This window comes from Panicum virgatum, chromosome 9K, assembly GCF_016808335.1.
Source record: "Panicum virgatum strain AP13 chromosome 9K, P.virgatum_v5, whole genome shotgun sequence".
Lineage (NCBI taxonomy): Eukaryota > Viridiplantae > Streptophyta > Magnoliopsida > Poales > Poaceae > Panicum > Panicum virgatum.
The window spans coordinates 48,401,408-48,427,490 of NC_053144.1; the positions used below are offsets into that span (position 1 = coordinate 48,401,408).

Below are 26,083 nucleotides of genomic sequence, written 5' to 3' on the forward strand. Positions count from 1 at the left end.
AAATGTTGGGATATTGTATTCTATTATTATTTAGAAAAAGATCTCTCTCTCTAACAGTATGGAGTATGGACCTGGTCAACAGTAACTACTACACTAGCTCCGGCCGGAGAAGGAAAATCCAAGAAATTAAGGTGATGCATGCGGGGCTCCGGTGAAGGAAGGAAGATCCAAGAAAGGTGGTGCGTCCATTGACCAGAGAAATCTGGCTATGCATGCAGACATGCTTGGCCTCCGATCCACAACGAACAAAACGACCAGCCACACAATTAATCATCTCGTTATATAAAACATGAGCACGCTTAGCATTCTAACCTTTTTTTAGAAACTAATCCATCTGCCATTGCGATCTGCTAGGCTTGCTTGATCCACCGGGGCGGCATTGGCATGAGGGGCGGAGGAGCTGGAGAGAAGCTCCACCACCACAAGGAGGCCAGCAATGTCACGCACGGCGGCGCAGCCGTGTACGGCGGCGCGGGGAAGGGGGCGGCCAAGTCCTCTTTCCTCTACGGCCTCTTCCTCTACGTGGTCCTGCCGGTGCTGGTCCTGTACTTCGTCGTCATGGCCGCGTCGCAGCTCTACAACCCGCGGTGCTCGCTGGAGGGCAACGTCGTCAGCATGGCGGCGGGCCATTTCATGGTGGCGGCCAAGCAGCTCAACGTGTCGTCGTTGAACGCTTCTTCGTCGTCGTCAGGTGGTAGTCCTCCTCCTCCTCCACCGGCGGCGAGGGTAGTAACGGCGGAGGAAGCGCCCACCGGGCTGCGCCACATCGTGTTCGGCATCGGCGCGTCGGCGTCGCTGTGGCAGAGCCGGAAGGAGTACATCAAGCTGTGGTGGCGCCCCGGGCGGATGCGCGGGTTCGTGTGGATGGACCGGCCCGTGCAGGAGTTCTACTCCAAGAGCTCCCGCACGGGGCTCCCGGCCATCATGGTGAGCTCGGACACGTCCAAGTTCCCCTACACCCACGGCGCGGGCAGCCGGTCGGCGCTCCGCATCTCGCGCATCGTCTCCGAGACGTTCCGGCTGGGGCTCCCCGGCGTGCGGTGGTTCGTGATGGGCGACGACGACACGGTGTTCCTGCCGGAGAACCTGGTGCACGTGCTGTCGCAGTTCGACCACCGGCAGCCGTACTACATCGGGTCGCCGTCGGAGAGCCACATCCAGAACCTCATCTTCTCGTACGGCATGGCGTTCGGCGGCGGCGGGTTCGCCATCAGCCGCGCGCTGGCGGCGGAGCTGGCCAAGATGCAGGACGGGTGCCTGCACCGGTACCCGGCGCTGTACGGCAGCGACGACCGCATCCACGCGTGCATGTCGGAGCTGGGCGTGCCGCTGACGCGCCACCCGGGGTTCCACCAGTGCGACCTGTGGGGCGACGTGCTGGGCCTGCTGGGCGCGCACCCCGTGGCGCCGCTGGTGACGCTGCACCACCTCGACTTCCTGGAGCCGGTGTTCCCGGCGACGCCGTCGCGGGCCGGGGCGCTGCGGCGGCTGTTCGACGGGCCGGTGCGGCTGGACTCGGCGGCGGTGGCGCAGCAGTCGGTGTGCTACGACCGGGCGCACCAGTGGACGGTGTCCGTGTCGTGGGGGTTCGCGGTGATGGTGGTGCGCGGGGTGCTGTCGCCGCGGGAGATGGAGACGCCCATGCGCAGCTTCCTCAACTGGTACAAGCGCGCCGACTACACGGCCTACTCCTTCAACACGCGGCCCGTGGCGCGGCAGCCGTGCCAGAAGCCGCACGTCTACTACATGCGGGGGAGCCGGATGGAGCGCCGCCGGAACGTGACGGTCACCGAGTACGAGCGCCACCGGGTGAAGCACCCCGCCTGCCGGTGGCGCATCGCCGACCCGGGCGCGCTGCTCGACCACATCGTCGTGCACAAGAAGCCCGACCCCGACCTCTGGAAGAGGGTGCGTGCCTGCTGTGGCCTGTGCTGCCTCTGCGGCGGCTGGCCTCTTCTTCTCGATCTATCAATTCTGGTGAATTAATTAGTATTTCTGATCAATCGTCCATCTTGCTGTCTTGGTGCGTGCAGTCGCCGCGGAGGAACTGCTGCAGGGTGGTGTCGTCGCCGAAGAAGGGCAAGGACCGGTCCATGACCATCGACGTCGGCGTGTGCAGGGACGGCGAGTTCGCCAAGGTCTAATTGGCTAGGTCAGCAGGGTCATTAATTATTTACATACATATATCAATAGATGGGAGCAGCGTCTTGGTCAGCCTAACGCCTAATTTCTTCTGCATCTGTGGCTTGCTTGATTTTGCAGTGGTGGGGTGGATTAGCAGAGGAATTAGCAGTGGCACGAGAGGGCCTAGTCGGAGCTCCAGTCCTCCTGCGGGTACCGGCCAGTAGCTCGATCGCTAGCTAGTCTCGGCTGACCGGGCTCGTCGTCAGGTCCGCATCGCATGATGATCACCGCGCGCGGCGACGGATGTGACAAGTGCTCGCTCCATTTTTGAGTTAGCTAGTAATCGCTATAGTGTAACGCGACACTCTGGATGATGCTTAACTACTTGTTGAGTAGAGTACGTGTGTTTGGCTAGTGATCTTAATTAGTACCCTACGTTTGATGTCATCATCCGCCGGGGACGGTTGGTGGTTAGCAAACGAAGGATGATCCATGCATCGACCGTGTCAGAGGGAACAAAAACAACAAAATCTATACAGAGCTTAATTAGACGATATATATACATCTGTCAGAGTTCCTTTTGAATAGGGCTGGCAGGCATCAGGCGCCGGCTTTGCACCGTGTGGGCAAGGTAGACCTACCACATTATGTATAGTGTGCGGCTTTTTCAAGTTTTGCTGTCGTCTGGTCTTTCGCTAATTACAACGTAGCGTGTGCTAGCTATGTGTTGATGCGATTATAATTTGATTCCAAATGATTTGTTTGCACTTATCTACTTTTATTTTTATCTTAATACAATAGTGTTCAAAGAAGGTATCTCGTTTGCCGAGAGAGTATAGAAATTCTCAAATTAATCTAAAAAATAAAAATTTATACCGTTGAATTTTACAAAGATATAACGGTCTTGGCTAACTCAAAAAGTCTATATCAATATGATGGATAAATATAATATAATTTCGAAATAAAAATAATAAAATTAGTACTTGATCAAAGGGTCCTATCAAAGGGTCCTAGATGAATAAGATTATTAAAAATATAACTTTAGAATTAAAAAAATAAGGAAATTTAGACTTAACCAAAAAGCTCGTATCGAATACAGCTATTAATTAAATTTTGGAATTAAAAAGTAAGAAAATTAGCACTTGACAAAAGAGTGCGCGCTTGTTTGGGAGGGCTTCAAAAACAGCTCCGGCTTCAGCTAAAGCCCTCCCAAACAAGTTTTATTGGACCGACTTTAGTGGTGAAGCTGGTCATGAAGCCGTTTCCGTCTTCCACTGGCGTGGTGAAGTCGCAAAATTGTGGCTTCACCAGCTTGGTGGAAGCAAAGTCGGAATGGAGAAGTCGTTTTGCCAAATGTTTTCTCAAAACAGCTTCAACTCCACCAGTAAAGCCGCTCCACCAGTGAAGTTAGAAACGGAACCATTTTTGGAGGAACCGGAGCTCTCCCAAACAGGCCCTACATGTTGAATGCCATTAGTAAATAATTAAATTCATAATTTAAAATAGAAATACAATAGTGTTAAAAGAAGCTACTACGTTCACCGAGAGAGTTTAGAAATTCTCGCGTTAATCTAGGAAAGAGAAGAATTTACACCATTGGATTTTATAAAAATCTAACAGTCTTGGCTGACTCAAAAAGTCTATATCAAATACGATGGTTAAATAGAATATAATTTCGAAATAAAAAATAATAAAATTAGTACATGAGTCCTATAGGAATACGATTAGGTGGTAGGCTCGATCGGCTCGGCTCATTGACAGCCCTTCCGCTCATGGCTCAGGGCTCAGCCGCTCAGGGTTTCAGGTTCATCTCCTCCCTTGCGCTTCCTTTCCCTTCTCTCTCGGACTCTCTCTCCTCCCTTCTCTTCCTTCTCTGGCGGCGACGACTGGCCGAGCGGCGACGACTGGGCGAATGGCGGCGCCATTCGTCCTGTCTTCGCCCAGCCCTTTGCGGGCGACGAGCGCATCCTCCAGGTATGCCCGCCCCTTCTCTTTCCTTCTGCTGTGCGAGATGGAGCACCCCAAACCCTAACAAAACTATCGTGTTCAGATCTGAATCCAGTTACAATATATATTGCCTACTAACTTCGATTTCGTTTGCAAAAATTATCGGGTGTACATGTGTACACCCCTGTCCTATGCTGGGTCCGCCACCTGGAGACAACCATTTTGCAGATGATTCCTAGTGCCACCTGGAGATTGGTGCTTTTCTATCTAGTGCGTTAACAAGAAACAGCATTGTTCCTCAAAACCAAAATTAGTGAATGCCACTTCCTCCTCCTACACATAGCTGTCCCTTTGCTTTGCTGAAGAATGAAGACCCTCCTGCACATGTGGCCATGGTGCCTGCTCTAATGCCATTAGCCTCAGAGTCACAGCTGCCTGCCTTGCTTCCAATTGGCCTTTTCCAGCCATTGTCGCTAGCAGCACTTCCTGACTCATCACTATTGATGCCGTGCCTCACACTGAAACTACCACTGTCTTCTTACCTTCCTGTGTCCCCGGTGGCAGAACTATCGCCACCAGTTTCCACTACATGTCACCCCTGCCTCTGGCCTTCCCTAACCCTGCCCCACTGCCTGTGAATCCTCCATTATAATCCTAATCGTAAATCTTGAACATTATACATTTGCCATGTGTTCAATGTGCAACTATCTAGCTAGGATTCAGTTGATTGCAAAAGCCTACATTTTTTTAAAGACCGGTGATGTGTAAGGATAACATTAATAACAGCATTGCAGATACATATTGGGGAAGGGCGGGCCTGGTGCAGCGGTAGAGCCTACCGTCTGTAACCGGAAGATCCCGAGTTCGAGCCTCAGCCTCTGCATATTTGTGTGGGTAAGGCTTGGGGCTTAAAGACAACCCTTCCCCAGACCCCGCACAGTGCGGGAAGCCTACGGCACTGGGTACGCCCTTTTATATGGATAGTACGATAGCTTGTAGTTCACATAAAAGTTGTCTGGAGAAAACCCATTGCTATGTTGCATTGCTTATCAATTATATGATTGCACACTTGGTTAGATTCACTAAAATGGTATTTCTCACTCATACTTGCTTGAGGTTCATCTTCCCACTTGTGAATTAGCATTCATTTTACTTATACCTCTAGGTTGATTTTGTTTCCTTTTCTTGTGCAGTGTTACTCTCTCTGGCGGTCCCTTGAGTGGAATTCTTGAACGTTTGATTAAACTGTGAATTGTTACGGATTACCTGATGCAAACACTTACTTCTTCAGGCTAAGAGAAATGGAGAGTTCCAGATCTGGTTCTTGTGTCTGCGGTGAGTATTTTTTGCCCCCCATATTGTTTGGAGGTTCTGTTTGCACACATGATTGTAGACGTTAAATTTGTGAGGTTCGCAGGGATAAGTTTAATTGTGTTAATAGTACAATTTGGATTTCTGCTTGAATCTATTGATGCTGTATCTAGTTTCTTGTTTGATACTAATCATGTGATTTCATTGTAGCCTTGTGATTTGGTGTGCTCTGTTGAACAGTCAACCTTCTCTGGATTGGAAATTGTGGCTGCAATACCCAATGGTATGTTGGCCTGACTGAATCAGAAGATAGCTGGTTGTAAAGCTTTGGTGGATGCTAAGTTTCTAACCAGATTGAGTTGCAGGATGTTAAAGGTCTTCAGGGAGACAAGGCAGAGGGTAGGCTCTATGTTGGGAATCTGGACTTCAGGATATCAGAGTGGGTTACTTATTTCTTGTGTATCTAATTGCACGTTGCTTCATGGTTCGCCGGTTCGCCCTCATCCTCGTGTTCTGCAAACCAACATTGTGATGTTATTTTTCAGGTCCGACGTTATCAAGATGTTTTCTCCGTTTGGAAAGATTACAGCTGAGGATTTCTTGTGGCACACACGGGGCCCAAAGCGAGGCGAACCCCGGGGCTATGCTTTTGTTCAATACACTACTAAAGAGGTAGGAGTAGTATCCATTTCCTGTGTCAAATGACAATTGGCTATCTTGTTCTCAGTTCTCACCTTTGCCACCTGAAGTAAGCGTGCAGGAAGCTCAGTTAGCAAAGGAAAAGATGAATGGAAAGTTAGTCTGTGGACGTCCAATGGTGGTTCACCTGGCTAGTGAAAAAAGCTCTCTGGACTCTAAGGATTCGCATAGAGCACTCAAAGACAAGAAAGTGACAGGTGGTTCAGCAATCAGATCAGCACAAACTGATCGCGCTGCAAAGATAGCTGCCATAAAAAACAAGTTAAAATCCCTGGAGGAAGAAGGATGCAGCACAAAAAGACCAAGACTCACACCAAATGACTTGACAGGCACCAGCGAACACTCTCATAAGAAGTTTTGAATTGAATTTTTTAGCTCTTCAGAATGATGGAAGCTTCTGCACTCTCGCCCTTGTGAAACTTCTATGGCTGCTGCCATTCTATATAAGTTTAGCTTTAGGAAGTGAGGCAGATCACATGTGTAACATTTCACTCTCTATATGTGTACAACAGTTTGTATCAATTACCTCATTTTTATATGGGAATCAGTGTGGAATTATATGGTGTTGGCACTGATAATGTTACAGTCTGAATATCAGTTAATTGTTGCTGGCTTGCAACACATGCCACTGCTCTCCGAAAAAGTTTACATGTCCGCGTTTCTGTATCAATGAACTGCTTATATTTACAAACGACGTACATGAAAGTAGAACAGAACCCACAGCAGTCTTCACACTGCTACCTGAAAGCAGATGGTGTCCAACCAACTTTTGAGTTACCATTTGCTTTCACAACGGCCTATTTTATAATCCTTACATGCACTGGATTTTAACTTCTGCTGAAACTGGTTTTGCTCAAAGGACCAGGCAGATGATATTGAAGCTGAATACATATCAAAAATATCAAATGTAAGTGTGGAGTACCATTAGGTGAAAATCTTTTGTGTATTCTGTTTTTATACCACATATAATGTATCCTGAAACCTGTAGTGCTCATTTTCTTGAAAGCATCCAGGTAGAATTTAACTATTACTATCTCCAATTGCAGTGACAGCTATATAAGTTGTTTGGACATTGGCATGATATACAAGTAACACTTTGACCACTATTTATTCTTTTACAAATCAAAATAGTTAATATTATTGAATTACTTTTCATGAAGAATCTTAGTCAGTGTCACATCAGTTTCATATTGTCAACTGAGATGTTTTTCAATATATTAAAACTTGGTAGTGCAAACAAAAAATGTTGATTGGCCTTATATGTTTGCAATTGCTTGGAGCAGTTGAAGCCATCCTTAGTTTTGTTGCTCTGGTTTATGTTTGCTGTGGTATAATGATGCCGTCATTGACATCCATATAGTCCAGGGTCATATTCTGAATGATGATGCATTCTTTGAGTAAAAGGTTCTCCAAATCTATGTTGCTGGAAAGCTAGGATATGTGGGGACAAAATGTGCTGTAATGCTCGACAAAATATACTCAGAAGTTCAGAATCTGTCATATTGTGGTCGACAGTAATTGATACATAGTTGCTCTGTCTAGTCTGTTCCTAAGTTTTGGAACAAGGGCCACCAATCAATGACAGAACAGCAGCCAAGTCATTCATGTCTCTACCTGGCATAACTGTCATTTCTCTACCACCTGTCATGAAATCATTTTGATAGTGTAGTATCGTTCATTCATTTTTTATTTTGTGATATCATGCACATCTTTATTGTGCTGGAGCTTAAACAACTGCATTTTATTGTTCTTTTTTTCAATTAGAATGTGTGCCTTCAAAAGTTTGTGAAGATAATTTGTTCAGAAGTGAAACATTGAGAAGATAGCCCCCATTTTCTATTCATAATCAATATTTAGAGGTAACTTACATTCCATGCCAAGTTAGATAATGTAGATAATTCTCTTTCCATTTCCAGACTACTGTTGTTCTGCTAAGGTTCCTTCCAATTTCAACCGGTTCTTGCTCCTTAAAATCCTCGGAGTCTCTAGAAAAAACTTGGATGCTTAGAGTTAACATAAAGTGTCTTAGACATTACCTACCAGAGTAGGCAACTGGGATGCTGATAGTAAAGAATAAGAGTTCCTGGCATTACTCTCGGCTGAGAGAAGAATGTGGTGGTTTAACAAAAGAAACAGGAAGTACTAGCAATAGTTGTTTAGCTTGTAAATTTTGCACGAAGCATCTGACGGCTTTTGCATCGCTGAATGTTCATACTAGTTCCTGCGTGAAGGATTAACAAATTTAGTATTTTCTTCCTTCAATTAAAAATTACCCTGGCTTGAAATGAATCTGTATTTTTGTCAAGTACATTCGTACACGATTTCATCTACCTTTTTTTATGCTTCATTCGCAGGGATACAATCGGTTTGATTTAGGGACTACTTGATGTAGTCATGTAGCTTAAGCTTAGCAGTTCCACGCGCGCAATCTTTCTTTCGCCTAGTGAACTCTCATCTGCATTAATACGAGACCATGTGCCTACTAGAGGAGTCAAAACCCAGTGCTTGCTTTGTGCGCAACACTTACTAACCCCATTAACAAATGGAAGAGCACATCAACACACCTTTGAGGTCTAGACCGGAGACCTACTAGCTGCCGTAGCCCCATGTCGTTATTGCAGTTCCCCTGCCTGCTTACAGAGACCACTGTCCCCTGTTCAAGGGTCTTGAACCTTGTCCCTCCCGGTCCAGGTTCATGGAACTCCGTCTGATCTCCCTCCAGAATCTGAACCCGTCTCCCCGGTCAGCTTACACTCCTCCTGCTCCATGGTTTGAATATTGCAAGGGCCAAGGGGTGTGGCTAGAAACCAGGCGACACGGCGGCGATGGCCGCGTAGAAGATGCCTTGCAGCGGCTTGAAGAGGCCGGCTTCACATGCGAGGACCCCTGATTTTTTTTTTCGTTGCACGGATCCTGCCCGGCCGGAACCATAGATTAATCACTACGTTCAGCTGGTCTCCAGCCCTCCAGCGCTACAGTTTTTCTCTCTCACATCACTCCAGTTCCAACCTCCAGACACCAACCAGATAACAGTTTTTTTCTCTCACACCACTCCAGCTCCAATCTCCAACTCCAGCCTGCCGAACGCTATCTTTCCTGAATTGTTAGATCTGTGATGCAGGAAGGCTGAAGGCTGAGGCTCGGCATCACATGTAGGACATGGACATGGACATGGCATGGGGGGTAGTAGATGCTGCTTGCCGAAATGCTGCCCCGGCTTTTTGTCAGGATTATCTCACCCACCCGACTAATCCCCGTATTATTGCTGCCAACATTGATGGCCTTGTCTCTGACGGGTCCGGGAGAGCACACTATTTTGTCATTTGTCTGGTGCCCTGCCTGGTCCAGTACCAGTAGGACACAGCGTACCAACCATGCGTGCTTAGTTTCGGGTGTTCATCGGGCTGATGGAGTACTACTTCACAGCCAAACTCCTACGGTGTGGTAGGTAATTCTTATTTTCATTTTATTATACCAAGAAAGATTCAGCATATGCCAAGGTTCAGCCTGAATTGCGTGCATTTCACGTGTAGGCATGGCACGGAACGCAGCAAGTTGTGCCGAATTTTGTGTGAAAATGAGCTGATACAAATCCTGAAAAAGGAGCAGAATCTACGGGTTGGGACCGTGAAAAGCACTGTTTGGACGAGCAGGCGGGCGCGGGGAACAACATGGACACGGCACCGAACGCCTTGTCCCCGGACGTCAACTCGTTTGTTCCTTCTCGCGCGCCCCCACACCGGCGACCCCTCCGGCCCTCCCCCTATATCATCCTCGTCGCGCCCACTCAGGCACTCACTCGCCGCTCGCCTCGCCCGGTCGGTCGCCCCACACACCTACACGAACAGAAGCTTAGCTGGCTCGCTCTCCTCCATGGAGGCCTCGCCGTCTCGCAGCGACAGCCTCTCCCGCGGCGGATGGCCCAGGTGCAGGGCGCCGTCCTTGGAGCGGCGCCTCGACGTGCACGCCGGCCTCGGCGAGTCGTTCAACAGCTCCACGGCGTCCTTCATCGACATGGACCCGGAGGAGCTGTTCTCGATGCGGTGGGCGCCGGACGACGGCGGCCTCGACCTCGGCGCGCCCGGCTCCCCGCTGCTGGCCAGCGCCGGGCTCGTCTTCGCCGACGAGGGCCTCGGCCTCCTCCCCCGCGAGCCGAGCGGCATTGCCGCCCGTGACGTCGGCAGCAGCGCGTACTACGCCGACGCGTCGGCGGGCTCGTCCCCGGCGGCGTTCCACACGGCGCGGAGCACGCCGGCGTCCGCGACCGGCTCCGCGCGGCGCCCGGGCCTGCCGGCGACGCGGAGGCTGCTCCTCCGGTACCTGCGCTTCCTCGTGCCGCTGTGCCGCAAGGCGAGGGCGCTGCGGCTGCCGGCGCGGGTGTTCTCGGCGCCGCGGTCCAGGCCGCCGCTGGCCGCCGCGACCCCGGCGCGCCGGTCCACGTCCAGCGCCTCCAGCGCGGCGGAGCACTGGTGCCACGGCCACGCCGACACCGCCGTGCGCGACGCCATCCTCCACTGCAAGAGATCCTTGCTGACCGCTCCTCGCACGGAATGCTGAGCTGCTCAATCGTTCGGCGCTTCGTACACCGCTCGGGGACAGGACATGCAGGGATGGGCTCTCCTCTTGCAAGAACACTTCTGGCGAAGCAATTCAAGAGGGAAAAGGATTTCAATCTTCTAGTTTTTCTCCGACTTAACTTTGATTTCGAAGCATGTACTGATGTACATGCAGTACAGTTGTATACGTTGATGAACTGTGCCCAAGGGAGTCTGACCTTGTGAGGCGTTTTAGCTACCGTGTAATTGTAAGTAACTCTGCTGTTGCCGTGGCTCTATGCAACTGTACATGCATCAGGGCAGGGTAAAAGCTGGACGAAAGCATTATTAGTAGATGATTAACAGCACCAGCTTGTGGTAACTATCATCCGTTAAACATCTCGTCTGTGCCGAGCAGAACACTGTTCAGAATTCAGATCAGATCGATGGTGCCTAGTACGAAGACCAAAGGCTTTGGCACGCACTGACCGTCCGGACCTTGCGAAAGGAAAAAAATGCGATCGAGTATGTTCCCCGGTCAAGACTCAAGAGGTCCAAGCAAATCCACTGGCCACGGTCAAAAGCTGGAGGATGTCACCGGGGTTGCTTGAGTAAAGTAGGCGACGGCGGCCCTATAAACTCTTCGAACACCTCCTTAATAGTACATTGATGCGCAGCAGGGTCGTTGTGCAGATTTGAGTGGAGAAAAAAATATCCTAGCGTCTTTTGCAGGCATGAACTTGATGAATTTGACCTAGCATTTCGTTTCCATTTGGCGCACCATTACAAACCAATAGGATGCTTGCGTGTCTAGCACGATCTGTAGTGTACCTCCCGGTTTCTCTGTTCGGAAAGCTTGCTGACGAGTGACGAAGACGAATGCCGCTTCCAATCAATCAAACACTTCAGCAGCTGTCAAGCCGAACGTTGAGTGTTCAGAGACGATTGGCAGCAGCAAACGCTTCACTCTCGGCAACCCTGGGGAATCGCGATGATGCCACCTAAACCCTAGGTGCTGTCGCGCTGAAGCCGTGCAGCTAGAGCTCAAGATTTTCTCGCCCAACGCCGATCAGCTCGAGAAAAACCCACCCCGCCCCGCCCTGGCTGCAATCGACCAACCTGCTCCATCATATCAGGATAAAGAAGAGTTAGATTGTACTGGTAGGGTAACGTAGGACGGGACGTTGCGACGGCGCCCTGACGATAGCATCGGTGGACTTGCGGGTGGAGCCGCCGTGATCCGAAGCGAGTGAACAGTGCACCGATGCTGATCCGGACGCTGCGCCCGGCGGCACTGATTGGTGAGTGAGTGCCGCCGTCCGGCGACAGCGGCCTTGTTTGGTTTGCCCTAGCACAAGTAGTATAAAAATTTTGACTAATAATTAGGGGTATTAAATAAAGGTAATTTACAAAACTAACTCAACAGCGCTGTACTACTTCGCGAGACGAACCTAATGAGATCTTTGACCGCACGATTAGAGGATAGTTATTGTAGCATCACTGTAGCTAATCACCGATTAATTACTATCATTAGATTCGTCGTGAAAAGTTACACCCATCTGTGAAAAGATTTTGCAAATAAATTTCGTTTAGTACTCCATGCATTAAATATTCTTTTCTCAGGAAATGTGTGGTATGCTATGCTATGCTAGTGAAAAACAAACACGGCCAGCGTCGGCTGGCCTGTCCTGGCTCGGCAGGCAGCTGACGGCCGGTCACCTGTCACCCGTACGCTCGCGCGGCTACGCAAACGCAGCGCGCCAGTGCCGCGGACGAAATCAAATCATTGTGCCGGTCGGAGCACGGGCACGCGACGGCGGCGACGCCCCCACCCACCCGCTCGCGTGTCGCTCCGCGCCGCCGCCGCCGCCGCGAAGCACCGAGCCACGCTGGACGCAATGTGCGTGTGCAGTGAAACCGCATTATCTCCGGCAGGCAATCCAGCGTGAGAGGACGGTTCGACGGCTCGGCCGGAACACGTAGGCGTCCGGCGGGCCGGGACCAGCCGGGAGCCCGGAAGGGAGAGGTGCGTCGACGGACGTGACGAGTCGCCGGGCCGGATGGGTGCCGGGTTGTCGTGTCGCCCGCGGCTCCCGACCGGCGGCGGCCGCTCTCGATCGAGGTGGAGAGAGCAGGACCGCGCGCGGCCCGGCCAGCCAGAGCCAGCCCGGCGTTCCGCTTCGTCGCGCGTCGTCGGGGACCGGCCGGGCGGCGCCGCGGGAACCGGCACGCGTACCTTATCATCTGATGAAGGTTCGAGGTCGGCCGCGGGGCTCGCGCTCTTTTGCTGTTTTCCGGGCGTGGGCGCGGCGGCGTCCCGGCCGTGTCGTCGCGGGCGGCCAAAACAACGGAGAGCGACGGCGGCGGTCGATGGCTCGGACCCGGGTCCGGGTCCGCGGCACCGCGCGCGCATGGATGTTGACGCGTTTGGTGCCGCTTTCACAGGGAGAGCACGGGCGCCGATCCAGGCCGCGCGGGGGATTGCTTCGCTCCGCTCCGACTTCGCCCCCCCCCCCCCCCCCCCCGAGCCGGGGAGCAGCAGGCAGCCACCCCTGACGTTTTTTCTATTTTTATATTTTTTAAAAACATTTTTTACAAAAATATATTTTTGGTTTCACAATTTACAATTCTATACTCCTATCACCGGCTCCCACCGGGCGATAGGGACCTATATGTAATTAAAATTTGAGTTCTATTGCATAGAGGCCCCTACCGCCCGGCAGTGGGGCGGTAGTCTTCCCCCAATATAAAAGCTGAGTCCCCCACCTGCATTTGCAGCAAACAACATCCATAGAGGGAAAAAGGAGAGACGTGGTGTGTGAGAGGGAGTTGCAACAGCGAAGTCCTGCCGGATTCCGCACTTGTGATCTGCATGTAAGTTACGTATGAATTCATTAATATTGTAAAGCAATTTAATTTAATTAATGCTATAGTATTAAAATTTCATTTCAGTATTAAAATTTCAGTTTATTACAGACTTGTTTCTAAATTAATTATAAATTAAAATAGAATTAAGTTTTGGATAGTGAAATATAATATTAAACTTGTTTCTAAATATTGCAGCATAAGGCAATGGTTGCCTCCAATTTTGGAGGATTTTCATGGACCGAAGAAAAATCTAGTATAATACTTGAGATCATGACACATCTTGTAATCAGTAAGAAGTTGGATGTATTAGCGGATGGTATGATAGAGATGGTGTTGTCAAAATTAGTTGAGTTTAAAGATTTCACATTATTTCGAGGTATTACAACGCAAGATGTAAAGAACACCTGCTAGAATGTCGGAAGATATACATAAGGGCATGTGAACTAGCAAATCATTCTAATGTTATTGGATTCTTACAAAATACTTGTAAGATATGGATGCAGTCAGAGGTGTATGAGATGCACATTAAGGTAACTCTTATTCAGTTCTAATCACGTCCGTCATTTGTAATTCATATTTACGAAATAGTAAAATTATTGTGTAATTAAATGCTAGGATTACCCGAGGGCACGGAGTTGATTAACAAATCGATACCAAATTTCAGTAAATTGGTATGTATCTTCGGTGGACTTATGCCGCAAACTAGACAAAGGAGGTGGAGAAGATATTCGGGTGATAGTTCTTGGCCTCCGCAAGAACAGATGACCGGAGGTTCGTCAAGTCATGCTGCACCACATCAACCACCAACTTGTGTGCCATCGATATAACTGAGTGAAATCGAGCATTTTCCATCTTTTTTTTTCCATGTACTCATTGACCCTTCCGCAAAAACACACTCCTGGATCATGAAGTAAGGAAGCGGCTGATGCGTACCGCTCCCTAAAATAACTTACATATCCATACATGATGAACTCAACAATGCCAACAAGAGGAAATCCACGAACACGACGCATTACCATATTGTAACACTCAGCATGGTTTGTCGTCTCGGATCCCGTAACGCCTCTCATCTGTGTCATACAGAAGTGACCACTTCTCTTTAGGTGCACCATCAATCCACTGTGTAAATGGTTTAGCAGCTCGAACTAATGAATCTGTAGCCTGTCTCCTACTGGATGATGAGGTGTAGCTCTTAAGCAATTCGGCGCTCATATCATCAATTATACCCCACAAAGCATCGAACTTCCTCTGCTGATTCTGAGTGCACAATCGCTTGAACAAAAAAAATCATCAGATCCTTATTCTTGAACCGCTCATAAAAATTAGCAGTCATATGCCTCACACACCACCTACTGGCAACATCTGGCTATATAGGAGGTGAAAATGAACTACCTTCTCGGAGCTGCCTTATAGCTGCAAGGAGACCTGCATGCCTATCACTGATAAGGCAAACATTAGGCCTTCCAGCAACAACGTGATTCTTCAAACATTCAAGAAACCTGTACCAGCTTTCTGTGTTCTCATTCTCAACAAAGGCAAAGGCGATGGGAACTATCTGCTTGTTGCAATCAATTCCGATCGCCGTCAATATTGTTCCCTTATATTTCCCTGTCAGGAAAGTGCCGTCAATACACAGAACAGGAAGGGAGTAAATGAAGGCCCTCACACATGCACCAATGCAGAAAAAAGCTTGCAACAAAATGCTTGGCCCCCTGACAAGCTCGGTACACTGTATGTATCAAAAGCACTTCTAGGATTTCTGTGCACAATTGCTTCAAGCATACGAGGTAGGTTGTCATATGAAGCCTCATAAGTGGCAAACCGCATCTCAAACACTTTTTGTTTAGCCCGCCAAGCCTTTGCATAGCTGATCACATACTAGAAATTTTGTTCAATGTCCCTAATTATCAATGCAGTCTCGTAATCCATTTTGTCAAGAATCACCCCATACATCTTATTGGCCACGAAAGTATATGTGATATTACGGTGATGTCCCACAACACCTGTCAATCTACAAGTATGTGGTGTAACAATTGAACATTCCCAGTGTATTTTGAACTTCCCCTTGTAGGCATGCACTCGCCATGTACAGTCTCTATCTGCACACCTCACCTCGTATTCTTTGCTGCTAGACTTCAACACTCTGAATTCCTTCCTCAGAGATATAGCCCAGACCTTCACAGCATCCTTCACATCTTCAATGGTACGATACTTTGCCCCTTGTATGACCTCATTCACTCTGTAATCAAACTCCGGACATTTAATATCTTGTACCACTGGATTCCGAAAACCCTCTTCACGCCATTCACCTAGCACTGGGAAGCGCTCATCGTCCTTATCGTCCGATGAGTCCCCACATTGCTCTATTATTTGTGCATCCTGGTCTTCTTTCTCCATGTCCTCCACAATTCTAGGTATCCGCTCGCATTCATCCGCTAAACCTTGTGGTTCTGGTTCTGGAGCTTGTACGTTCTCTTCTTCTTTATCCTCTTCCAACTCTTCATTCCAGTCATATATTGTGTGTGTTGATCATTCACCTAAATCACCGATCTTCTGGTGAATCTGAATTACCATTGCAAGAGGCCACCTCTTTGAAGAGCTGCGTGCATGTTTCCATTCTTCCGTACTACTTATAAGCGTCAACTCCCAGAAATCCCCATTTGTTTCCCAGGAAGTCATGGTATGAACCGTAAGCAAATGAGTCTTTGGATTCACATTGAACTTCCCGTGAAGCCATTTGCGTATAGAACCAAAACTCCTCTTTAGGGGTTTATCTAGACTGCACTGTCTTCGTTCCAATGCTGATAGATTTACTCCATAGGAATCACGAGTAATTCTATAGAAATCACCGTAATGAACTTGAAACGCCACCTTGCTCGACATATCTGGCCATTCAAAGACTTAATTATAATTAAACCAATTTCTAAAACCATGGTACGGCTTCAATTATAATCACTAATCCGAACCCTAAGCGGTTACAATTATAAAAAACACTAATCACAGAATTAAAAATACAAAAAATTTAGAATGACAAAGTTGAGAAATATTGGTTACGTTCGGTTCGGATCTAAAATCCGGCAGGGCTTCGCTGTTGCAACTCCCTCCTTCATCCCACGTCTCTTCTTTTTCCCTCTATGGATGTTGTTTACTGCAAATGCAGGTGTGGGGGGCTCAGCTTTTATATTGGGGGGAGCCTGCCGCCCCCCTGCCGGGCGGTCGGCCTGCCTGCCGCCCCCCTGCCGGGCGGTCGGCCTGCCTGCCGCCCCCTCCCTCCACCGGGCAGTAGGGGCCTCCATGCGATAGAACTCAAATTTTAATTATATATAGGTCCCTACCGCCCGGCAGGGGGCGGCAAGGGGCCGCCCGCCCCGTAGACGGGCGGCCGGCCCCGGGCGGTAGGAGTATAAAACTATAAATTGTGAAACCAAAATTATATTTCTGAAAAAAAATCTTTTTAAAAAAAATATAAAAATAGAAAAAAGGCCCACCTCTGACTGCCGCAACGACGCACGGACGCCGGCCTGCTGGGTTGGTGGCTTGGTTCTGGCGAATCTGGCCTGCTGGCTGCTGGGCTGAGGGCCATGCGCTGGAGCAGGGTGGGTGGTGGGTCGAAGGGAACAATACAGGTGCTCCGCGGGAATCTATACATCTTCCGTTTTATTTATTTATTTGTCTTCCACATCTTCCATAGTTTGAAAATTCATGCTAAGAGTTACGTTCGTCGGATCGGATCGCCTCACCCAAAACATTAACACAACTCCTCCCCTACTCACGTCCTTTATTTCCCTTTCACTAGTACTAATCATCTGTCTATAAATAAGATACTGATTCCAAGTCAGAGATGACAACAATTTAGACATGAACTCCGTCCACTTTCAATTTTGTATCTGTTAGGAATTTTAGAGGCCAAAATCAATAATGAACTACGAAAACATTCCGCTATTTAGAAATATAAGAAGAGACATTATTTGCCACCACTTAATATAATTGTATGATAAATTTAATATAATATAAATTTCTATACTCCATTTTAGAAACACATTCATTTCATTGCCAAGCACTATGCTAAAAAAGATCAATACCAAAAAATGTTTCAAATGGTGGATCATGAGCAGGGGCATAGCCAGAAATTCATGTTTACATTGTTAGGGAGGGAGGGGGGACCGTGCTAATTTAGCTAATAATTTGATCAAATACAAAACTTTTAGTGTAAAATTTCAGATCCTAGGGGGGGCAGGCCCCTGCGCCCCCTGGCTGCGTCCCTGATCATAAGATGTCAACATTTTCGATACCATCAGTCGAAATATTATCTATTATAAGCACTAAATCAAATAGTTCGTGTAGTTATTTTTTTAGTCACATTTCTTAAGTTACCGCCTAATGTCGGGTTAGAGAAGACATCCTAGGGTTTGCTACGGTACTCCTAAATAACTATGGACCGTATATCTTATTGGTTAAAATGAAGTATTCGCCCCGTTCGGTTGGCTGGCTGGGCTGGCTGGTGGGAACGGAGGCCGTGACGATGCGCGCATGTGTCTGGCCGAGTCCCAGGGAACGGCCCCGCGCCACCACCTCGGGCTGCGCCTCCCGGCCGACACGTGCCCCGCGCGCGGGACGCGTGGCGTGCCTCCAGGCCCGGCCTTTTTTTTCTTTCCTCCTCCCATCCCAAACATCTCGTCTGGTCTGGGCAACTGCCGCCGACGCGCCTGGTTTATCGTCACCGCCTCCGCTCCCACCAGGCAGCCCAGCCATCCAGCCAGCCCAGCCAACCGAACGGCGTCATTACCTTCTAGGAAGTAATAGTATTCATATATTTTTTAATTGTAGAGAAAATATAGGAACTACCTCTTAGACCTAACCTCCAAAAGCTTTTAACGTGACAATTTTTTGAGGGGTAACGGCAGGAGAGAACCCCACCAATATTAACGTGACACGCATTTAACGTGACAGCTTTAACTGGCCGGACTGATCAAAATTTGGACTATTAGCTAATGCAAACGTGACACGTGCATATGTGCATGATGTTTCTTCATTGTTTTTTCTTTAACGTGAATGCATATTGACATGGTTGATACTTGATATTTTTACTATAATACATGATTCAAAACAAAAACATAGCATGTATATTACAACATTTGACACTATACACCTGTTATTTTTTAAAAAAAAATATGTACACACGATGGAATCAATCTGAAAGCCTGGATTATTGGAACAAACATGCAAGGCTCATCTCCGTGGCAGATGATCCACCGCAGATTAATCGGAGCTCACATATAGACAGTGAACCACGAAGAGAAAAGGCAACAAACTAACATAACACGAATCTATGTATAGGAAAGCCTATCCAACTGGATGTATACTTTTGTTGCCGTGAAAGGCTTACCCGATCCCTCGGTGGCTCTGAGAGCCAATATACAATCTACCGGATTCCATCTGCATATGGCCTCATGCATACTGACCGGAATAAATGGAACGGCACCAATGCATGCACGGCAACAAGAACAGCCGGCCGGTAATTTCATTTTTTTTTTGCCTTTAGTTACTGTTTTCTATATTTTAAAATTCAAAGGTTCAGATTTTTTTAGCCTCTTACCTCCTAGGAGGTAATGGGAGTACGGTAGCAAAGCCCTAGATATATATTTTGTAGATGTCTGATGTTTTTCTCGTTGGAATTTCACTAATTAGTATTTATATCGAATGCTATATTCTCGCTTTACTCACTAAAGTTTCATGTTGTATATATGTACCTGCTTAAGATTTGGATCAATAGTCAATACTGAAAAGATTGGTCCAGTAAGATAATAATTAGAGGACAGTCCAATTTAATTGGTATAATATGTTTTATGTAGCTAAATAGAGTATTATTAAAAGATGACCAATTATATTATTTCACCTATTATATCAAAAAGAAAATATAAAAGTATAAATAAAAGAGAAAGAGAGGTAAAGAAATAAAAAGCGACTAGCTGATTTACACCTCCTGACCTACTGAGCATTTACTGTTCATACCTATCTCTAAGTACGGTTATAAAAAAAGCTCAAGACTCACGGGCTATTTATATTTGACTTGCTAAAAACTCAATTTGAATTAATCTATACTTAGAATAAATGCAAGCTTGTTCTAACTTGGAGCTTGCAAGATCTAACGATCTGAGATTGAGGTATTCAATAAAATTCGAGTATTTCGGTTTTACGTGGCATATGCATGCACTTGCTACATCTATTAATTAAATTTCTAACTATAAAAAATTAGAATAATATAGCTGGAGGTTAGAGTCCTGCATTAGGAGCTCTGTGTTGCACAAGCTAAAATAGGTAAAAAAAACAATGCTCCCTGTATTATTTTTGATAGTTCTATTTTATCTTGGTACAATGATCAAGAAGAAGAATTTTGTTTTATCATCTCACTAATTAGGACTTCTCATTTTGGATGTTATCATATACGTACACTAATTTTTTTTCCAAAAGAAATTATTCTGCACGGAAATCAATCGACCACTCATATTATTCCCAATATGTTAACTTAAATGGGACTATCAGGAGTGAATAATTCAATTTTGAAAATAAAACTATAAAAAATAGAGGGAATAAAGCTAAATGTCCAGACACGCTTCTCTTTCTATTTATCTATAAAAATTAAATCAGTCTTTTAGATCAATCTTATTGTACAATTACTTTGTACTATTTTCTAAAAATATAAATTTGGTAACCAAATTGGATGACTGTCGTGGGGATAAAACTTATCTCACGTCTCACGAAACTCCGCTTCCTTACTCCACATAACGACGCTACCATCACTCTGTTCTGCTCGCAATCGCTTTTCTCTCATACTAAATCAGCACCAGCCACCAGCCACCAGCTAGCCAGCAGTATTTTTATCTCACAACAAATTAGCACCAGCCACCAGCCACAACCAGCCGATCAGAGCACATATGAGCATTGCAGATATGACATAATATTTAATCCCACAAGACTTAAGGGCGTCCGCAATGGTATTAAGCTGGTACTAGCTACATAGTCTGTTGATGTGGAGGTGAGAGATAAAAGAAAAAGATTATTTTATATTATTGGATTCACACATTTCTCTCACATGTTCTTAGACTATATGAAATGAATCAGCTATTTACTCGTCACTAGTAACTATTTTTCTTTTATTATTTTATTATCACATCAGATCTAACTAGCTAAATAGCTGACCATTGCGAACCGCGTTATGAACGTCTCCTTGCCTATCATCGATTCTTTCTGCTGCGATTTAAAAAAAACTTTCTGCTGCGGTGCATTCTTCTATAAATGTTAAATATCTCGGACTCAGAACGACCTCGGCTCGTGATGCTCGAGCTCTAGGTGGCAGGCTCGTTCCCTCAAAAAAAAAAAAGTGGCAGGCTCGCTCGAGCTCGGCTCACTGACAGCCCTCCCGCTCAGGGCTCGGCCGCTCAGGGCCTCAGGTTCATCTCCTTGCTCTTCCTTTCCCTGCTTCTCTGGGACTCTCTCTCCTCCCTTGCTCTTCCTTCCCTGGCGGCGACGACTGGGCGAGCGGCGGCGCCATTCGTCCTGACTTCGACCAGCCCTTTGCCGGCGACGAGCGCATCCTCCAGGTATGCCCGCCCCTTCTCTTTCCTTCTGCTGTGCGAGACGGAGCTCCCCAAACCCTAACAAAACTATTTGTATTCGGATCTGAATCCAGTTACAATATATTACCAACTAGCTTCGATTTCGTTTGCAAGAATTATCGGGTGTACATGTGTGCACCAATGTCCTATGCTGGGTCCGCCCCTGGAGATGGCCATTTTGCAGGTGATTCAATGTTTTGTGAGAGATTCCTAGTGCAACCTGCAGATTGGTGGTTTTCTAGTGCGTTAACAAGAGACAGCATTGTTCCTCAAAACCAAAATTAGTGGATGCCACTTCCTCCTCGAGTCCTCCTACATATAGCTGTCCCTTTGCTTTGCTGAAGGGTGAAGACCCTCCTGCACATGCGGCCATGGTGCCCGCTCTAATGCCATTAGCCTCAGAGTCACAGCTGCCTGCTTTGCTTCCACTGGCCTTTTCCAGCCACTGTCTCTAGTGGCACTTCCTGACTCATCAATGTTGATGCTGTGCCTCCCACTGAAACCACCACCGTTTTCTTACCTTCCTGTATCAGATGGCGGCACTGTCACCACCAGTTTCCACTACATGTCAGCCCTGTCTCTGGCCTTCCCTAACCCTGCCTCACTGCTTGTGAATCCTCCATTATAACCCTAATCACAAATCCTGAATATATTATACATTTGGCACGTGTTCAATGTCCAACTATCTAGCTAGCATTCAGTTGATAGCAAAAGCCTACATTTTTTTAAAGACCGGTGATGTGTAAGGATAACATTATAATAGCGTTGCAGATACATAATGTATCCTTTTTGTCTGTATTTAATATTTTGAATGATATGGATAGTACGATAGCTTGTAGTTCACATTAAAGTTGTCTGTAGAAAACCCACTGCTATGCTGTGTTGCACTGTTGCTTATCTTAAAATATATGATTGGACACTTGGTTAGATTCCTAAAATGGTATTTCTCATCCATACTTGCTTGAGATTCATCTTCCCACTTATGGATTAGCATTCATTTTACTTATATCTATAGGTTGTTTTTGTTGCCTTTTTTGTGCAGTGTTACTTTCTCTGGCGATCCCTTGAGTGGGGTTCTTAAACTTTTGATTGAACTGTGGACTGTACAGATTACCTGATGCATGCACTTACTTCTTCGGGCTAAAAGAAATGGAGAGTTCCAGCTCTGGTTCTTGTGTCCAGGGTGAGTGTTTCGCCCATATTGTTTGGAGGTGCTGTTTGCACACATATGAATGCAGACGTTAAATTTGTGAGTTTCGTAGAGATAAGTTTAATTGTGTTAACAGTACAATTTGAATTTCTGCTTGAATCTATTGATGCTATCTCTAGGTTCTTGTTTGATACTAAAACATGTGGTAGGTTCTTGTTTGATACTAAACATGTGGTTTCATTGTAGACTTGTGCTTAGCTGTTTCTTGTTCCATAGTGACATTAATTTGAAATGCATTTATGTTCTGTTCATAGTTTGAGTTGATTTTCACAATGATACGTTTAGATGAAGTTTGTGGTTTTGTGCTTCTGTCACAAACGGTTTAACATGCTGCAAGGTAGGAGGAACTGAAGCTGGTATAGTAACTTGATGCTATAGATAGTGATATCCCTTGTAACTGAATGAATAGACCATGGTAAATAACTCCGTTCATGGGAGGAAATGAGATACAATTTTTCTGGATTAATGGAAATACTAGGTGTGTTAGGTATTACATGCTCTTTCTAGCAAATCCATCATGCAATTGAAGTGCATTTGGTGATCGCTATGATTGCTCTCTTTGATATGTTATTCTAAAAAGAACATTGCACTGCAGGTACAGTGTATCATTGGGTTGTGCTGTTGGCAGTTTGGCTTTGTGGCAGCCAGCATGTTCTGTCTCAGAAGGTTACACTTGAACCAAAAGACAAATTCCTTCTGTCCGATCCACCTATCGGTCTCTTTGATCCAATAGAGATTTCACCATCTGTTCTTCCACACAACTCTAACCCAGTTGAGCCACTGTCACCAATGTATCCCAATTACACATCTTATGATCCAGTCTTGACTGGGAAATGTCATGTAAATTTCTCAGCACTGTCCTATATTATCGACAAGACAGCATCTGATTGCTCCATTCCTTTAGCACCATTAGTTGCCGATGTTATATGTTGCCCCCAAGTCAATAGCTTGATGAACATTTTCCAAGCTGCATACGGTAGTGGAAATGGTACTCTAGTTCTTAATCAGGCTTCAGCAAATGCTTGTTTCTCCGATATCATGAGCATACTTGCAAGCAAGGGGGCAAATACCAATATCCCTGAGTTATGTACTCTGAGGCCATCAAATCTGACTGATGCTTCTTGTCCTGTGAAGGATATTAGCTCATTTGAGAAAATAGTGAACATCAGTAAACTCATAGACGCATGTAGCAGTGTTGACCCACTGAAAGAGTGCTGTAGGCCTGTGTGCCAACCTGCTATAGTGGAAGCAGCTATGCATATATCCTCAGGTGGGGCAAACATGTTTGGAAGTTCTGGTTTACCTGGGAGTGTTGCTGGGATTGATATAGTTAGTGACTGTAAAGGGGTAGTTCACTCATGGTTGTCTATGAAGCTTTCATCAGAAGAGGCAAACAGTGCTTTTAGAGTATTATCTGGTTGCAAGGTGAACAAAGGTACGCCATATTATGCTCTTCTGTTTAACTTCGATTGAACACTGGATGGGTATCTGGGACCTTGGGTTGCTTGAACCAGAATGTCGCCTTGTTTACCATTAATCAAATTATAAGTATCTGCTTTTTTTTGTCAATTTTTTCCTGTGTCATGATTACTACTCCCTCTGTCCCTTATTAAATGTCGCTTTGGGTTTTTGTGCCACAAGTTTGACTAGATTTATAGAAAATATGTGCAACATTTGCATCTCCAAATAAATTTGTTAAAAAACTAGATTTAAAGATCTATCTATTGATATCAATTATGTATCACTAATATTAATATTATTTTATATAAAATTAATTGAAATTATTTCTCGGGAAGCGAGAACGACAGTTATTTAGGGATGGAGGGAGTAGGTGTTTAATGCTGTCAGTTCCATTATTATCATGCATAGCTCTAAGTGAATTTGCTGACTCTTGGATTTAAATGATGTAGTTTGTCCACTGGAGCTTGATGAACCTTCTCCAGTCGTTAAGGCATGTCGCAAGGCATCTTCTTCAACGCCCTCATGCTGTGCAGCATTGCACTCTTACATTGGAACTAGGCAGAAGCAAATATTTGTCACAAATCTGCAAGCAATTAACTGTGCGACAATGTTTGGATCAATGCTACAGAAAGCTGGTGTAGCGGATGATATTTATGGGCTTTGTGATATTGACTTGAAAGATTTTAGCCTGCAAGGTATGCGCTGAATTCATAAGAACTTATCTTAAATGTTAGATTCATTTTGGGTTTCATTATAACTCTGTTTATTTTCCTTGGCACCACTTGATTGGAGCAGCTTTTGGACAGCAAGGTCAGTGTAATTCAATCAACTTTATCTGGTTTGATCCACGGACCTCTGTACTTCTATGCTAATTCCAGCATTCGTTATTGTAGGCTGTCTACTTCGGAGCTTACCTACAGATATTGAGTTTGACAACACTACTGGAATTAGCTTTACGTGTGATTTGAGTGACAATATTGCAGCACCATGGCCGTCCTCATCTTCTGTACAATCCTTGTCACTTTGTGCTCCAGGTAAGCAGTGGCAAAGCTCATATTTGGGTCACAGAAATATTGTACTGCACTGTATGATTTTTCACTCCTTTCTCCGAACATTAATGTTTCTCTTAGTCACATTGTCATTTCACTTATGTTTTCAGAAATGTCATTGCCTGCATTGCCTATCTCACCAAAATCTGGAAGCTCAGGTACTTAACACATTTGCGAACTTTTTTTTTGTCCTTTGTCAGCAAAACTGAGAATACATTCCTTCATGACAGTAGGTACTTCAAGAACTGGGATAGGTGTTTTGCTGCCACTTGTATTCCTCACCACGTCCATCTCCATCTGAGGACAGCCTCATCTAGTGAGCCAGGAGCTTCTTACCGCTGTTGTATTTTTCCCTCTGTGCAGGCCCTCGTGTAAATTGAATTGCATTACATTCTTGTAAATGAGCCTTCCCCTTTCTGTCCCTTTTTGGTCCAGTGGATAGAACCGTTATGTCTTAGAGAGGACTGTTGTACCATTTTGGGTTTGAACTCTGGTAGAATTGTAGAAACTAAGCTAGTTCTGGATGTGAGCTTCCCCAGAGAGAGGACTGTTGTACCATTTTGGGTTTGAACTCTGGTAGAAACTAAACTAGTTCTGGATGTGAGCTTCCCCAGAGATGTCGATTGAATGGCGAGTAAACAATTGGGCAACTCCATGTAGATCTCATAAGGCCCTCCACAATGTAGAGTGATGCCCAAAATAAAATGTGGGCTCCAGGTCTGATAATTGGCATCGCCTTCCTATGTCACAGCGTGAAGCTTTTCTCAAGCTCTACTTGTAGGACCTACCAGATAGTGAAAAAATAAAAAACAAACAAGTGAAGAAGGCTGAATGTGTGGCTGCATGATGTTTTGCCGCTTGCTGCGTGTACTTTTTTTCTTCTTTTTTTTACTAAGCAAGCATCGGCACCAACAGGCGCCGCTCTAACTTTTCTTGGTGCTGGCATCGCACGCTGCAGCGTAGACAGTGATGATTGTATATTCTCTCTCATGTTCAAGCATCACTTTGGACCAACACTGTGGAGGGCCTAAGGCAGCTCCAAACATGAAGAGAGAGAAGGGAAGTGCCATACATTGGGGTGGAGGTGGTACCGGTGGCAACTTCTAGCACCTGCACCTGGTGTTGGAGAGAGGGGACGAACCAGGGAGAGGGTAACGGAGGGAGGGGCGAAAAAGCTGCGCTTGTGGGCCCATATCAATTCATGGTGCGGTGCAAAGTGTGCTAAACCAGCAATTATGACGTGGTGCCAGGGAGAGGGTAACG

The 26,083-nt window shown here is 46.3% G+C and overlaps 4 protein-coding genes across 8 annotated transcripts; all 4 read left to right on the plus strand.

Annotated features, from left to right (window-relative positions):
- Positions 1-384: 384 nt before the first annotated feature.
- Positions 385-2,144, plus strand: LOC120648057. Its single transcript, XM_039924832.1, has 2 exons — positions 385-1,908; positions 2,034-2,144. The coding sequence occupies exons 1-2, from the start codon at positions 385-387 to the stop codon at positions 2,142-2,144; spliced, it is 1,635 nt and encodes a 544-aa protein (XP_039780766.1).
- Positions 2,145-3,953: 1,809 nt separating this feature from the next.
- On the plus strand, positions 3,954-6,652 carry LOC120651862 (probable RNA-binding protein 18). Its single transcript, XM_039929504.1, has 6 exons — positions 3,954-4,098; positions 5,265-5,406; positions 5,593-5,665; positions 5,748-5,821; positions 5,928-6,054; positions 6,143-6,652. The coding sequence occupies exons 3-6, from the start codon at positions 5,663-5,665 to the stop codon at positions 6,440-6,442; spliced, it is 504 nt and encodes a 167-aa protein (XP_039785438.1). The 5' UTR covers positions 3,954-4,098; positions 5,265-5,406; positions 5,593-5,662; the 3' UTR covers positions 6,443-6,652.
- Positions 4,019-25,546, plus strand: LOC120651860 (uncharacterized GPI-anchored protein At1g61900-like). Of its 5 annotated transcripts, none has more exons than XM_039929500.1 (8): positions 4,019-4,098; positions 22,143-22,283; positions 22,906-23,745; positions 24,221-24,466; positions 24,567-24,581; positions 24,665-24,805; positions 24,931-24,978; positions 25,051-25,546. In XM_039929500.1, the coding sequence occupies exons 2-8, from the start codon at positions 22,250-22,252 to the stop codon at positions 25,119-25,121; spliced, it is 1,395 nt and encodes a 464-aa protein (XP_039785434.1). In that variant the 5' UTR covers positions 4,019-4,098; positions 22,143-22,249; the 3' UTR covers positions 25,122-25,546. The 5 variants fall into 5 exon arrangements, with proteins under 5 accessions (XP_039785434.1, XP_039785431.1, XP_039785432.1 ...); XM_039929497.1 differs by having other exon boundaries at positions 4,023-4,098; positions 22,210-22,283; positions 25,051-25,470; XM_039929498.1 differs by having other exon boundaries at positions 4,023-4,098; positions 22,210-22,283; positions 25,054-25,470.
- Positions 9,870-10,991, plus strand: LOC120651861. Its single transcript, XM_039929503.1, has one exon. The coding sequence runs from the start codon at positions 9,955-9,957 to the stop codon at positions 10,636-10,638; it is 684 nt and encodes a 227-aa protein (XP_039785437.1). The 5' UTR covers positions 9,870-9,954; the 3' UTR covers positions 10,639-10,991.
- Positions 25,547-26,083: the final 537 nt, after the last annotated feature.

Bases quoted from the DNA above. Each gene is read 5' to 3' on its own strand.
- LOC120648057 (XM_039924832.1), top strand. From the start codon at position 385: ATGAGGGGCGGAGGAGCTGGAGAGAAGCTCCACCACCACAAGGAGGCC. The intron at 1,909-2,033 runs GTGCGTGCCTGC...TGGTGCGTGCAG, and splicing joins ACCCCGACCTCTGGAAGAGG to TCGCCGCGGAGGAACTGCTG.
- LOC120651860 (XM_039929497.1), top strand. From the start codon at position 4,037: ATGGCGGCGCCATTCGTCCTGTCTTCGCCCAGCCCTTTGCGGGCGACG. The intron at 22,284-22,905 runs GTGAGTGTTTCG...ATTGCACTGCAG, and splicing joins CTCTGGTTCTTGTGTCCAGG to GTACAGTGTATCATTGGGTT. The intron at 24,806-24,930 runs GTAAGCAGTGGC...TTATGTTTTCAG, and splicing joins CTTGTCACTTTGTGCTCCAG to AAATGTCATTGCCTGCATTG.
- LOC120651862 (XM_039929504.1), top strand. The intron at 5,822-5,927 runs GTGGGTTACTTA...GTTATTTTTCAG, and splicing joins CTGGACTTCAGGATATCAGA to GTCCGACGTTATCAAGATGT. The intron at 6,055-6,142 runs GTAGGAGTAGTA...GTAAGCGTGCAG, and splicing joins TTCAATACACTACTAAAGAG to GAAGCTCAGTTAGCAAAGGA.
- LOC120651861 (XM_039929503.1), top strand. From the start codon at position 9,955: ATGGAGGCCTCGCCGTCTCGCAGCGACAGCCTCTCCCGCGGCGGATGG.